The 12,310-nt window shown below is 36.9% G+C and overlaps 2 protein-coding genes across 2 annotated transcripts; both read left to right on the top strand.

Moving 5' to 3' along the window:
- The first annotated feature begins 4,981 nt into the window (after window positions 1–4,981).
- Window positions 4,982–7,597, top strand: ppp1r27a (protein phosphatase 1, regulatory subunit 27a). Its single transcript, XM_029509076.1, has 3 exons — window positions 4,982–5,806; window positions 5,993–6,143; window positions 6,722–7,597. Exons 1-3 carry the CDS (start codon window positions 5,371–5,373, stop codon window positions 6,840–6,842), a joined length of 708 nt encoding a protein of 235 aa, XP_029364936.1. The 5' UTR covers window positions 4,982–5,370; the 3' UTR covers window positions 6,843–7,597.
- Window positions 7,598–8,055: 458 nt separating this feature from the next.
- mcrip1 (MAPK regulated corepressor interacting protein 1) lies at window positions 8,056–11,923 on the top strand. The gene is made up of 5 exons (XM_029508866.1): window positions 8,056–8,430; window positions 9,728–9,821; window positions 10,015–10,133; window positions 10,927–11,031; window positions 11,236–11,923. Exons 2-5 carry the CDS (start codon window positions 9,814–9,816, stop codon window positions 11,298–11,300), a joined length of 297 nt encoding a protein of 98 aa, XP_029364726.1. The 5' UTR covers window positions 8,056–8,430; window positions 9,728–9,813; the 3' UTR covers window positions 11,301–11,923.
- Window positions 11,924–12,310: the final 387 nt, after the last annotated feature.

Raw genomic sequence — 12,310 nt, 5'->3', positions numbered from 1 at the left:
AGTCCAATTTGTTGAACTGATCAATGTGAACTAGTACATATTAAGAGTATGCTCTCAGTTCAGGAATAGTTTTTTTTTTTACTATTGTAGCTAATTAATATCTTCAGCAGCCATAATTATGAACCCATTATAAGTGTTTGTTCAAGATGGCCAAATATTAGTACATGGGTTAGGGTTAATATATGAATGTACTAATATTATGATATTATTCATTTTTGTACAACTATTTTTTTTTCTGATGATGACTATAATAGATTTAATTATATGTCATTTCAATGAATATGTGTATTCATTCAGTCTGTGGTAATGAATATGTGCTAGTTCTCGTGGAAACTATGTGCTCATGACTGGAGTCCAGAGGTATGGAAACCACGAGGGTCATGTCATGAATGTAGGGTCAGATGGCAGTTGGGCTAATTTTCAACAGCAAATGGCTCAATTTACTTTTGCTTGGCTTATGTGCTCTAATGTGCTCATTTGGCTGTGTGTGGGTATTCATCCGTTTGTGAATTCATCTCATGCCGCTTGATCTTGTAGTTTACAAGCGTAGCTGAATCCAGAACCTTTCAATTAAACAACTTAATAAATAGCCACTAAAGAAGTAACTTTTTTGGAATGAAATTATTTTTGAATGGCTGTTGTTCATTATTATTCCTTTTTTTTCTTTACCACAGAGAAAAAAAAATACTTAAAACACTTCAGTTCAGTGGAGGTAATAGCGTAGGCATGTTTGTAATTGGATCTTATATATGTTTAATATCTGGCTGTTAAACTTTATTTATGATGCAAATAAGCTGCCAGTAGATATACTAGATCCCATGCCTCTGTAGAAATTTGCCATGAGGACTGGGGGAATTGACTTAGCAGCAGACATACACAGTTATTACTATAGAGATGGACTATGCCATGTCTAAATATTAAGTATTGTGGCTTTTATATGTTGAAACTGGGTATCGAGGCTAGTGTGTCACATTTAAGTAGATTTCTGTTGGCACCTCAAACTAGAATCATCATCTTCACTACAGCAGGCATCATGGTGTCCATATATCTCCCTGAACAGCGTAGGATTATTCGCTGCTGGTTTAGATTCCGTTTCCATTAGTTTTTGCCCACTGCACGTGTTGCAACTAGATACTTTCAGCTCAAGTGAATATCTGCTACTTGGCCTGTTTGGCTCCAAAATGAGAGTTATCCCCACGGAGTTGGCTATGAAGTGATGTAGGTGTCCTCACATGCTGCCTGGTGAGAATCATGTTGTCAGCCATGGGACCGCATGTGATCAGGACAGCAAGACGGGTTCTGAGAAAAGGCTTGTTAAGCCACACAAGAGTGTGCCAAGAATGGGTGGTGTTTTGTTTTTTGTTTTTTTTTTAACTCAAGGAGTCCTGCATTTTCTCGACCACTTGGTCACGTATGAAATATTTGTTAGAGCCAAAACAAAGATGTGAAAGTATGTGTTTGCATAGACACGGATTATCTGAAATGAATTTTCTGTTGAGACTTGTGTTACAATGTACCTTTCAGTCAGTGTTTGGGCGGATGGCACTCTGCATTCATAACATGCTATACACAGACAGAATGCTTCACAGCTAATATTTTCAGTGGATGGTGTCATCGTGCAACCTCCTACCTGCATCACACAAGTTAGTTGAGTGTGAAGAAATGCATGACTAGCTTTTTTTTGTAGCTTGTGTGGTCCAATGATAAGCCGTTTTGTGTCAATGAACTGTTTTTATTTAAAAAATAGCTGGTCTTATGGGGCCTGAACATGCTTGCAATGCTTTCTAAACTGACTTAAATCAGCTGTTATATATATACATAGATAGAGCTAAATGCTGTAACTTCACAGTTATCATTCAGCCCAAAAGAATAAATTCCATAAGAACATTTTGTGCGTATGACTGTGTCAAATCTTGAGAGCAGCCATTTATTTTGAAAAGTGGTAGGTGTATCTGTGAATATATGTAATGTATTGGAGAGCCATATTTCATTTTGTCTAAAAAAAAGTAATAAAATAATAAATAAAGTATATCTATCTAAAAAATCCTATCAGTGGCAACAAATCAAACGCATTTGTATTCATTTGACATTTATTGTAAGAATTTCTAAAAATATAGATTTTACTCTAATACAATAAACAATGAAATAACAATAATGGCAATAAATAACAAATAACAATAAAATGTATTACATTTATGAGCAAAGGAAAGTCTATATACAACACATGTTTTGTGGCATAACTAGTGATCAACCAAGTAAACCTTTAGCATTCTCATGTGTGCATTATGTACTTGGGCAACTATGAGAGTTGTGCAGACATTCAACCCAAATCTACACCTGTACTCCTCTAAATATATTTTAAAAACCACCAAATAATTTTCTCAAACATCAGTCATTTACTTTGGGTCGGCTGTTCAGCTCTTTATGGAAATTGAAACACAACTGGTTTTTTTAAAGGATTATTGATTATTGTGTTCATTGTGTGAATGTTCTGATTAGGGTTAACTTTGGGGAAAATGAAATCTGGTTTCAGTTCTTTTTACACTTTCTACACTTAAGTCAGACTTATTTTGAGTAAATACTACACTGAGAAAGGACTCAATATTTTACTCCTAGCAGTCTGCACAAGCTATAACTGAATGGGTATAGGAATTACTGCGGTGTTAAATATTTGAATATTTGACATACGCACTTTGCAAAATCTTTAGCTAGAGACGCAGTTTAATTCTGGCTACAGCCCTGAGCAACAGCAGCACTGAATTAGTAAGTGGGACAACACTGATGCTTCTCTGGGCCTTAATCTAATCTAAAAAAAACATGGTGTAATCAAATTGAATTGATAACGTATCAACTTCAGCTCTAATATTCAAAGAGCAGATGAAAGACAGAGGTGCAGAAATTAGCACATAAAAAAAACAGCATTAAAAAAAAAAGCCTTTTCCATTAATGTTGTTGCTCATAATGTTCCATGCACTTGTATGTTTTCAGCTTTGACTTCCTGGTAACTTGACAGATCATAACATGTTTCCTAAAGGTCAGGTTGGCAGGGGGAGGGCAGCTTGAAACTATGTATAGCAAGAATCGTGCACGAGCGCTCTCTGGCATGTGTCCAAGAGTGGACCTAACACTGGGCTGTAACAAACAAACATTTCCTACAAAAGGACGTTCTCAATTCTTCTGGTGAGGTAGTGGCCGTGCAGCCGAGTGAGGAAAGCTGGAAGATGTATCACCATTGCTCGGGGACACCCCTGCGTCCCCACAATACCATATAAGAGCCTGTGAAATGTGATAGCTGCTTTTTAAGTCCGCTCCTCAAGCTGTGAACATTCAAATACTCTCCTTTCAATTTGCTCAGACATTAGCTCTAAGCCTCTTTCCCCTGTTCCTCCTGTTTAGGGACCAGTAGTGTGGGGAGGCGATGAATAATGATTTACAAAGACACTCAGAGCTCTTTGTTGATGATTTGTTGTAATAATTTTAAAAAATGGCAATATACTGTAAAACTGCTTCAACCAAGGTGTGATACCGTAAAGGAAATTTTTTCTCAGTTTTGAACAAAGGCCGTAGCTTTTCTGCACTTTAAATCTTGAAATCTGTGAGCAAGAGCCCTGTTATGGAAGAGGCGAAGCCTTCAGAAATAAGCAGACTGAATATCTAAAATGAACTCTGAATAACAAATTAAGTAGTGTATGCAGGAGGGCATCTGAATTTTTGCAAATTATAAGAGAGAAGATCGAGGTCTGGAGAAGGGCCCAACCTTAAGGAGTTAGAGTTTGCTTTAGAAACATAAAGCCTGCCCCGCGCTATTTCTTCAGCTCCATCGGCTGCATCTCTAAGATGCCCAAGTCCTCTTCCAAATCTTTCATGAACCAGTTATAACCAGCTCTGTCTTACCTTACAAAGTCTGTCTGTGGACAGCTGGTGCCACCATCACAATGTTAGAGCACTACAGACATAGCATCCCCCACAATGGTGAAAATGCATGTAATTCTATATATATATATAGTATTGCATTTGAAAATGTCATTAAGCTTAGCGTTTATTCATCTATATCAATGTTGCATTTTTCTCGGACAATGCCGGATTCATCTTCTTTCTTCACGTGTATTGCACTGTATGGCAAATGTTCAGTGTTGTAAACAGCTACCTTTCTGGTAACCATGTGACTTTTCATCGCCATTTGAGGGGGGAGAGGTTAAATTTGCTCACTTTGCCCCCACAGCTGGTCATGACCACACCCCCCACAGATAACCTCCGAGCGAGAATTTTATTGGAGTATCCAGTTATGATGCAAAGGGCAGGCATGAAGTGTCACATGGCAAACCTGTAGGTCAATTGGGAATACAAGAAATATAGACAACAAGAGCAAAGAGGCTGAAAGCACTTGACTGATTTTTGGGAAATTGTGATGAATTTCTATCATTTCCTCTGCCTTATCAAATTTTAAATTGTAAGCATTTTCAAACTCAGTACAGTGAAGCTAAGATTTTATTGCGCCATCAGACATGAGGTAAGCAGACAACTTAACAACACATGACAAAATGAAATCATGTGCTGCTGCTCCTTGACATTGTTTCTTTGTTTTGCAATGCATTCAGAACACCAGAACAAGATGATTGATGGCTCGCAATGGCTCAGGAGAGGTAAAATGACAACAAACTTCGAGGTACATGATTCTGAGACGGCGTCTCCCTCTGGAAATGTTAAACTCTGATATTAATTGAGATGAATTTGGGTGTTTGTGTAAGGACATGTCTCAAGGAGGGTTCAAAGGGAACATTTTGGTTGTCAACATTTTTTATGATGTAGGATTGGGTGCCGTGTCAGTGAACATGTGACTGTATGGTGGGAGGAGTTGGACGAAGGCCACTCATTTCTAGACTGAAGTCACTGGATATTAGGCCCCAAAATAGCCCAACAGGAGATATATAGGGGTCCCCTTCAGACAGTTACATCAGACATTACTTGTGTGCAACAGCAAGCATACTGTGCAACAAACCTTTTCCAAAATCAGACGGGAGAAATCGAAAAAGAGGCAAAAAAAAAACCAAAAAAAAAAAACAACCAACCAACCAGAAAAAAAACAAACAAACAAAAAAAAACGAGGACAACACCAGCTAAAAGAAGGACATTTGGGACAGTGAATTGGAGCAAAGGATTTGAAAACTACACGTAATATGGAAAGTGTGTAACAGCAGGAGCTATTCCAGCTGGAAACTAAAGGATAAGACACAAGTGACGAGTGGACAGAAAGGACACGCAGCAAAGGAAACTGCTCTTTTATTGGATTGGTGCATTCTGTGGGACTTCTCATTTCTCTCAACCTGGACTCAGTGCAGAGGGGGAGGCAGAGCCACCAACACTGCAGTGATGAAGTACAACTACCATGTACCAGTGTCAACGTACACACGCAGTTCACAGTACACACCAGCATACCACACACCCACCTATTACACCCCTTCACATTACACACCAACACACTACACATCCACATATGCCTCTACAATGAAGTACACCCCAACACAGTACAGTTCAACATATCGCACACCATCACAATACACTTCCACATACAAAGCTGCATCAACGTACGACCCTTCATATGGCAAAGGTTTGCGGTACAGTTCAACACATCGCACAAGAGCACAGGAGAATCCTAAGCCTGTAATACCAGTCACACCTGCAAAGAGGACTGTGCACTTCCCCAATGACATCATATTCCAGGATATCGTTAGACGAGGAGATTTGGAGCAAATTGGTCGGTTCATGAGGGCAAGGAAAGTTCGTGTGGATACAATCTTCCATTCCGGTGAGTTAATTTACCGTACCATCTACTTTATTCATTGTATAGCAATATTCCTTGCATGCATTCAAAAGAATACACTGATCAAATCTGACTTTGGAAACCAAGCCAAACGTGGAATTACAGTGACCTGAGTGAAAGGCTTTTCACAGCAGAGGTGCTGTAGAGGACTAACTTTAGTCTGGTATGCAGGCATGGCAGCAATACATGAAGCAGTGCTAACAGGCAACCTGGAGGTGGTCAAGCTGCTGGTGAAATATGGTGCTGATGTTCACCAGAGAGATGAGGATGGCTGGACACCACTTCACATGGCATGCAGTGATGGCTACCCAGAAATTGCCAGGTACTTTCTTTTTTTAAGTTGCGGTGACAAATAAAAGTAAGGTTTGCTCCAAAAAAACATGGATAATATAAGTGTCTAATATACCATACTGCATTAGAAACAGGCTAATGTGAAGATGAAAGTTAGAATATCCTCTGCGACTTATGGATGATGGAAACAAGGAACAAGCCCAGATCTCAGCTTTGCTAGACAAAAAGTATCTTTCTGTGAAAGTGGTCATTATAATTTGAGCATTTACAACAGGTATAAAAATGTATACATTTCTTGTTTGGCAGTGACAAAATTCAACCCTCCCAATACAGTCCAGTACTGTAATTGGTTTCAGCATCAAGCCCTGGAGGACACTGTAAAGAAAATAATTTTCAAGATCCAAATATCGGGGAAATATTTTTTATGTATTTGCAGAGAAATGATGGTCATTACCTGTTCCACAATTGAGCTGTACCAATACCTCTGAAGAAAAACAAAAACCAATGGAGAAAATCACTAACATAAATGATAAATGTAATCTTTTCATGTTTGTTAATAACAGAAATGCTTCATTGGTTTTATTTCATTCTCCTTTGTTGTTCTCTCAGTTATCTGCTGTCAGTGGGAGCAAGCACCGAGGCAGAGAATGAAAGTGGCGAGAAGCCGGCAGACCTTATTGACCCCGATTGCAAAGAGCTCACCAAACTTTTTGAGACCGGTTGCATGTGATGGGGGGGTTATATGGACCCAAGGCACAAAATCAACAGAAAGGACAAGAAGATGAGCCACCACACCAAAAAACAAAACAAAACAAAAAACAAGATGAGCGCTCAGATCATGTCACTGATCTCGTAAAGCTTCTGTTTTTGTGCTTCAAAGTTTTGGCACATATTTGCTATGTTTTTTTTTTTGTTTGTTTGTTTGTTGTTGTTTTTTTTTTTTTGTTTTTTTTGCTGTGGCAAACATTTTAACATTATTTTGGGTTCTGGTAATATTTTGTTTTAATTTACTTTATTTAGTGCGTTTTGTATTCAACATGCTGATTGCGTCCATGCTGCAAATGCTATTTTAATGTCTTCATGCAGAGCTCATATATCATAATGCCAACAATGTGCCACTGAATGGAAACATTATCTGAACCTGTTATGTATAGTCCTTTCTGAGATGAATATGGTCATACAATATACTGAATTTGCAACATTGAATTTCTAGATATTTGTGTCTTATACAAAGAGTCATATAACCTCACTGCTGGGCAGATAGGGGATTTTTGAAACAAATAATTGATACTTCACTCATTTGTCAGAAGTAAAAAGAGGAAAAACTAAATTGTTCATGCAGACAAGAAATTCTAATGTTGCAGTGTTTGTTCCCTATTACATTGCTGTAGTTTTCTGTGGTAGACGTAAGAAACCCAGTGATGAAAGTCTTATAATTTTCTGTTCAATTATGTTTTTTACGTTTTCATAAATAAAGAAAAGTTTCATAAATATGACTGGCTTACTATTGTGGAGTCTTTTTAAGGAAAATTCAGGGGAACACAATTATATATTCATAGCCATGACTTCAAGTTGCAGCTATTCAAACACACACACTGTGTACACTTTGCGTAAAGTATCATTATAATGGTACAAAACGACCCCTGAGATACATCAGGTTTTTTAATTCAGCAACAGCTGCTGAATTCAAATTATGAAACCAGAAAATTAGACCGAAAGTAATATAAGCTAATAAAAGGAATAATATAAGTAATAAGATATCTTATATAAATATATAAATGCAGTTTTTTTTTTTTTTTTTTTTTTTGGTCAAAATCGTGAGGAAGATTATATTTTTTCTTTTGTTTTGCTTTATTATAGTATAATATAGTAAATGGATACTGTTTCATAGTATGTACAGCAGAACCGTTTCACTTCCGTGTCCTTTTCCGGAAATGATTGGTTGGCATTGGCAACGTTTTAGCCAGCTTTAACGGCGTACTGTCTCTGAATAAAGAACTCGAAAGGGGCGATTGTTTAAAAAAAAAAAAAAAAAAAAAAAAAAAAAAAAAAAGGTTTGTTCAATATTTTAACACTGTATTCTTTAGTGGGTATGTCGAAGATACCGTTACTGTGTTAACTTCCTAAGAAATATTTCGTCCCGATGAACGCTGGTGAAATGTTAGCTGTTTTAAGCTAACCTTCCAAGACAATGTAAATCACCAGCTAGCTGGCTACAGTTAGCTGAAAGTATTGTGTCAGCAGATCTCTAGTTAGCTACCAGTCAGGACATAGTTGTATGGGGACACAGATCCAAACAACCAGAAACGATTTTAAAGGTAATACGGGCTTTTGTTGCTTAGAGTTAGGTTAACACACTTGGCTTGTCTCTGTAGTCTGCTGCTAACACCAATGAAGCTAGTGAATTCAAAACGTAAACAAAAGCCTGTCGGTTTATTAACGTCAGTGTTTGTTTCCTTTCATGGATGTTTGACTTAATTGCACAAGCTTTTTAACCATTTTAATGTTACGTTAAGAGCATCCATACAGTCACAGATGTTACTTGACTTTTTGCAACAAATCAAATGATGTTAAGCTGCTGTAAATGGATAACATTCACTTGCGTGAGCTACTCAAATGTCGAGAATCTGTTTCGCTTTCATATAAATGCGGGTCTGTGATATGACATTTTAGAAAGCAGTGGAGTGCCACCGTGTAAAAATACTCCATTACGAGGGAGACCCCTTGACTAAAGTTATTGTAAGGTGACAGTATGATCAGGATACACCACTCTAGAAATCGTGTAAGTCAAGGAAAAATTCGCACAACCGAAATAAATGGGTTAGAGGCTGGTTTATTACTATACTATTACGTCTCAGCAGCCATTCATTCATTTATTATTGTGTAATGTGGCCAACCGTTTAGTTGAAACATCAGAAATACCAACAGCTTTGGTGAACCACAAGTATTATCTTCAAATGCTTAATACTGTTTGGCACTGAGTTCAAATAATCAAGTATTTGGTTTATATGAATATATGGAACAGATGAGTAGTTCATAAGAGAGCCAAGAATAAAAATAGTTTGTCCTCAAAATATTGGTCAGTTATTAAAATAGTGGATGATTATTTTAAACACATTTATATAATACTACAACTAATGATTATTTTGATCATCATCAAGGCTTAGATAATGATGCAGGAACATTTGAGACAACTTCACACTGCTTGTTTTCTCTAGATCAATAGCCTAAAATGGAGAATTAATAAAAAATGACTTAAATTGCTAAAATAATCTTCTCATTTGAAAAGTTAGACCCATGCGAGTTTGAAATATTTACTTGAAAATTTTGTTGAAACTATTGCCAGTGTTTCTTTCAAGCATGTGGATTAATCAGTAACCATTTCAACCCTGCTGGTATAATACCATTGGGTAGTTTTGTTTACAGCAAATCATATTATTTGTGTCCTGTTTAGATTTCTATGCAAAAACTAATATAGAGCACACAGAGCTCTCTGAAATGAATTGGAGGTTGCATGAAAAGAAAACACTAAGTAAACTATAAGGTAACATACAAATATCTCAGAGTTGTACTGAAGAATGTAAGTAAATGTACTTTGCTGTTGTTCTTTTTTAGAATCCAGCCAAGGACTACTGAACCTTTGTATCCTTCAAATCTACTCACCATAGAGGAGCGAGGAGCAAGTACAGACTGCAAACAGAATGACCAGGTCTGAAAAAAAGTTACTGCATGAAAATGTCAATACAAAAATCTTACAAATTGAATTTTAGGTATGCACTGTGTTCGGCATTAGACACAGATGAATTTTATAAAAATAAATAAAAGAACAAAACATTAAAATAACAATTATTGCATGAATGTCTGTAAATACTGCTAATTTATCTCTTTTCATGTTTATGAAGCTCATCTGCTCCCAGGATGGTGAATAGTTACAAGCGGACTTCAAGCCCCCGATCCCCTACTAACAGTGGGGAGCTCTTCACCCCAGCACATGAGGAAAATGTGCGCTTTATACATGATAGTAAGTATATTGTTTAAGATTGATGTGTAGAATTGGCTTTATGAATAAGCCTTTTATGTGATTTATAATAAAAATAGAACAGAACTTACTTGTAGCAGCATGGATTTTGTGCCTGTGAGAACTTGCCACTTATTTATGATCACATAATGTAAGAAATACTTTATATCTCATATCACTTAAATCTAGGAGTACACTGAATAAGGTTGATCTAATGAATTGAAACAGTTTCTGAAAGCAGGTTTTGTGCCCTCTTGTTTTATAGCATTTTAACATGAAGTAAGGTCTCTCCTTCTCAACTTAATGATAAGTCTATTTCCTATTCTTTATCAAAACCAGGGGAAAGACACATTATTCATTGTGTGGGTCTATATAAGGTGCCTTGTGGAATTTTAATCACAAAGTTGTGTTTACTTGGGGTAACTTGTTTCCTTTGAGGTATGACAAATATGCATTACTGCATATCTAGTTATGTTCCCACCACCTGTAAATCGTTGGAATAATGCTGAACCATTAGTTGGACTTTATATTGTGTTTACCAAGAGCAACCATCCTTGAAACAAACAACGTTCGGACCCACTCAGAAAACACTTTAATGATACTTGAGGTTGAAAATGCATCAGGGAGTGATGAGAATGATCATGTAGGTCAGATAATCACAAACTATGCTTTATGGCAGCTTCATTACGTTTAACTTGCTATTTACTTTCAGTCTATTTCATCATATTATTAATAACAAGTCTGAACGGCAAGAAAGGATTTGCTTAATGTAACCAAAGCATTTACTATTCTTCAGCTTGGCAGTGTGTGCTTAGAGACATCAGATCAACACAAAATAGTGAGCGTAATGACCGCGGACCACAGGAGTATGTGGAGAAGAACCCAAATCCTAACCTTCATTGTGAGTCATGATATTTTTTAAAGTTGAAGTCAAATTATTAAATATACACTACAGGCCAAAAGTTTGGACACACTTTCCTATTTATTTGAATGAGAAGGTGTGTCCAAATTTTGGCCTGTACTGTATAATATTTTTTGTGACATGGAAGGATTAAATCAATCAAGCATAAGCCAGTTATCAACTTGTTTCTGTTTGCCTTTGCAGCTTTTACACCAGTGGACCTGAGTGACCTCAAGAAGCGCAACACACAGGATTCCAAGAAGTCCTAGTCTTTATCATGATAGTCCGGGCACTTTTTTCCACCCATTATCCTCAAGAACTTTTCCTCAGCCCTCTGTCAGCCAGAAAGTCAGCTTTGAGGGCCAGTCTAGCACAGAATGCCAATCTTGTTTCTAAACTCTGGACCATAATGACTCCCCCTTGCTTTCTCTCTCCTCTACAACTGACGAAGAAGAAAAGAACCAGGATTGCAGGGAGAACAAAATGTCCTCTGTCTTGGTTCATGTTTTTCAAATTACAAAATGTTCATATATACATTCTTTATTTGGATGGGACTGTTGCAAAGTTTCACCAAAATTTGCTGACATCTGATGCTGAGGTACAAACTGTTGAATCTCCACAGGACACAGAAGACTGCAGTCTTAACACAAATACTGTTTTCTTTACTACTGTTACTCATGAGTATGGAGGAAAATGCGAAAGGGCTGACTACCCCCCCTTTTTTTTCTTTTTTTTTTCTTTTTTTTGGGGTTTTTTTGGGAAGCTAGTTTGATCAATAAATTGTAGAAGTAATGCAATTGTCACATTGGATGCTCACTTTAGGGGCAAGTTTTGGAAGCCAAATGCAATGTAGAAGGCCAACGTTTTTATTAAAAATTTCCCTGCTCTCAAATGGACTTTACTAAGTAGAGACCTCCCCAAGTATGCTGCCCTTGGTTAACCTCCCTCTTCCCAAAACCTTACAAAATCTTGAATAAAGGAATTTTACAGTACTCCTCCTTTTATTGATCCAACATAACTATTGACCAGATTCAATAATATCACTGTGACTGTATCAAGTTATACATAACAACTGCATGAGTTTTTTGTATTTTGTGCGTGATGAAAAAAAAAAAAAAAGAAAGCTGTCCTGAGTGCTGAAACTCTATTCCACTGTAGGAAATTCTATATAAAGCCAGATAATTAGGAAAACGTTATGCAATAACAAAAGCTGCATGTAACTATCATTTTTTATTATTGCTTGCGTTCACAATTTAAAAATACTTGGGAGTAATTTATC

Source organism: Echeneis naucrates, chromosome 8 (genome assembly GCF_900963305.1).
Source record: "Echeneis naucrates chromosome 8, fEcheNa1.1, whole genome shotgun sequence".
Lineage (NCBI taxonomy): Eukaryota > Metazoa > Chordata > Actinopteri > Carangiformes > Echeneidae > Echeneis > Echeneis naucrates.
The sequence above is the reverse complement of the archived record's forward strand: the minus strand, read 5'-3'. Positions and strand labels throughout refer to the sequence as shown.

Coding starts and splice junctions, on each gene's coding strand:
- mcrip1 (XM_029508866.1), top strand. Junction 10,134..10,926: donor TGTGCGCTTTATACATGATA/GTAAGTATATTG, acceptor ACTATTCTTCAG/CTTGGCAGTGTGTGCTTAGA. Junction 11,032..11,235: donor CCCAAATCCTAACCTTCATT/GTGAGTCATGAT, acceptor TTGCCTTTGCAG/CTTTTACACCAGTGGACCTG.
- ppp1r27a (XM_029509076.1), top strand. CDS start 5,371: ATGAAGTACAACTACCATGTACCAGTGTCAACGTACACACGCAGTTCA. Junction 5,807..5,992: donor GGATACAATCTTCCATTCCG/GTGAGTTAATTT, acceptor TCTGGTATGCAG/GCATGGCAGCAATACATGAA. Junction 6,144..6,721: donor GGCTACCCAGAAATTGCCAG/GTACTTTCTTTT, acceptor TTGTTCTCTCAG/TTATCTGCTGTCAGTGGGAG.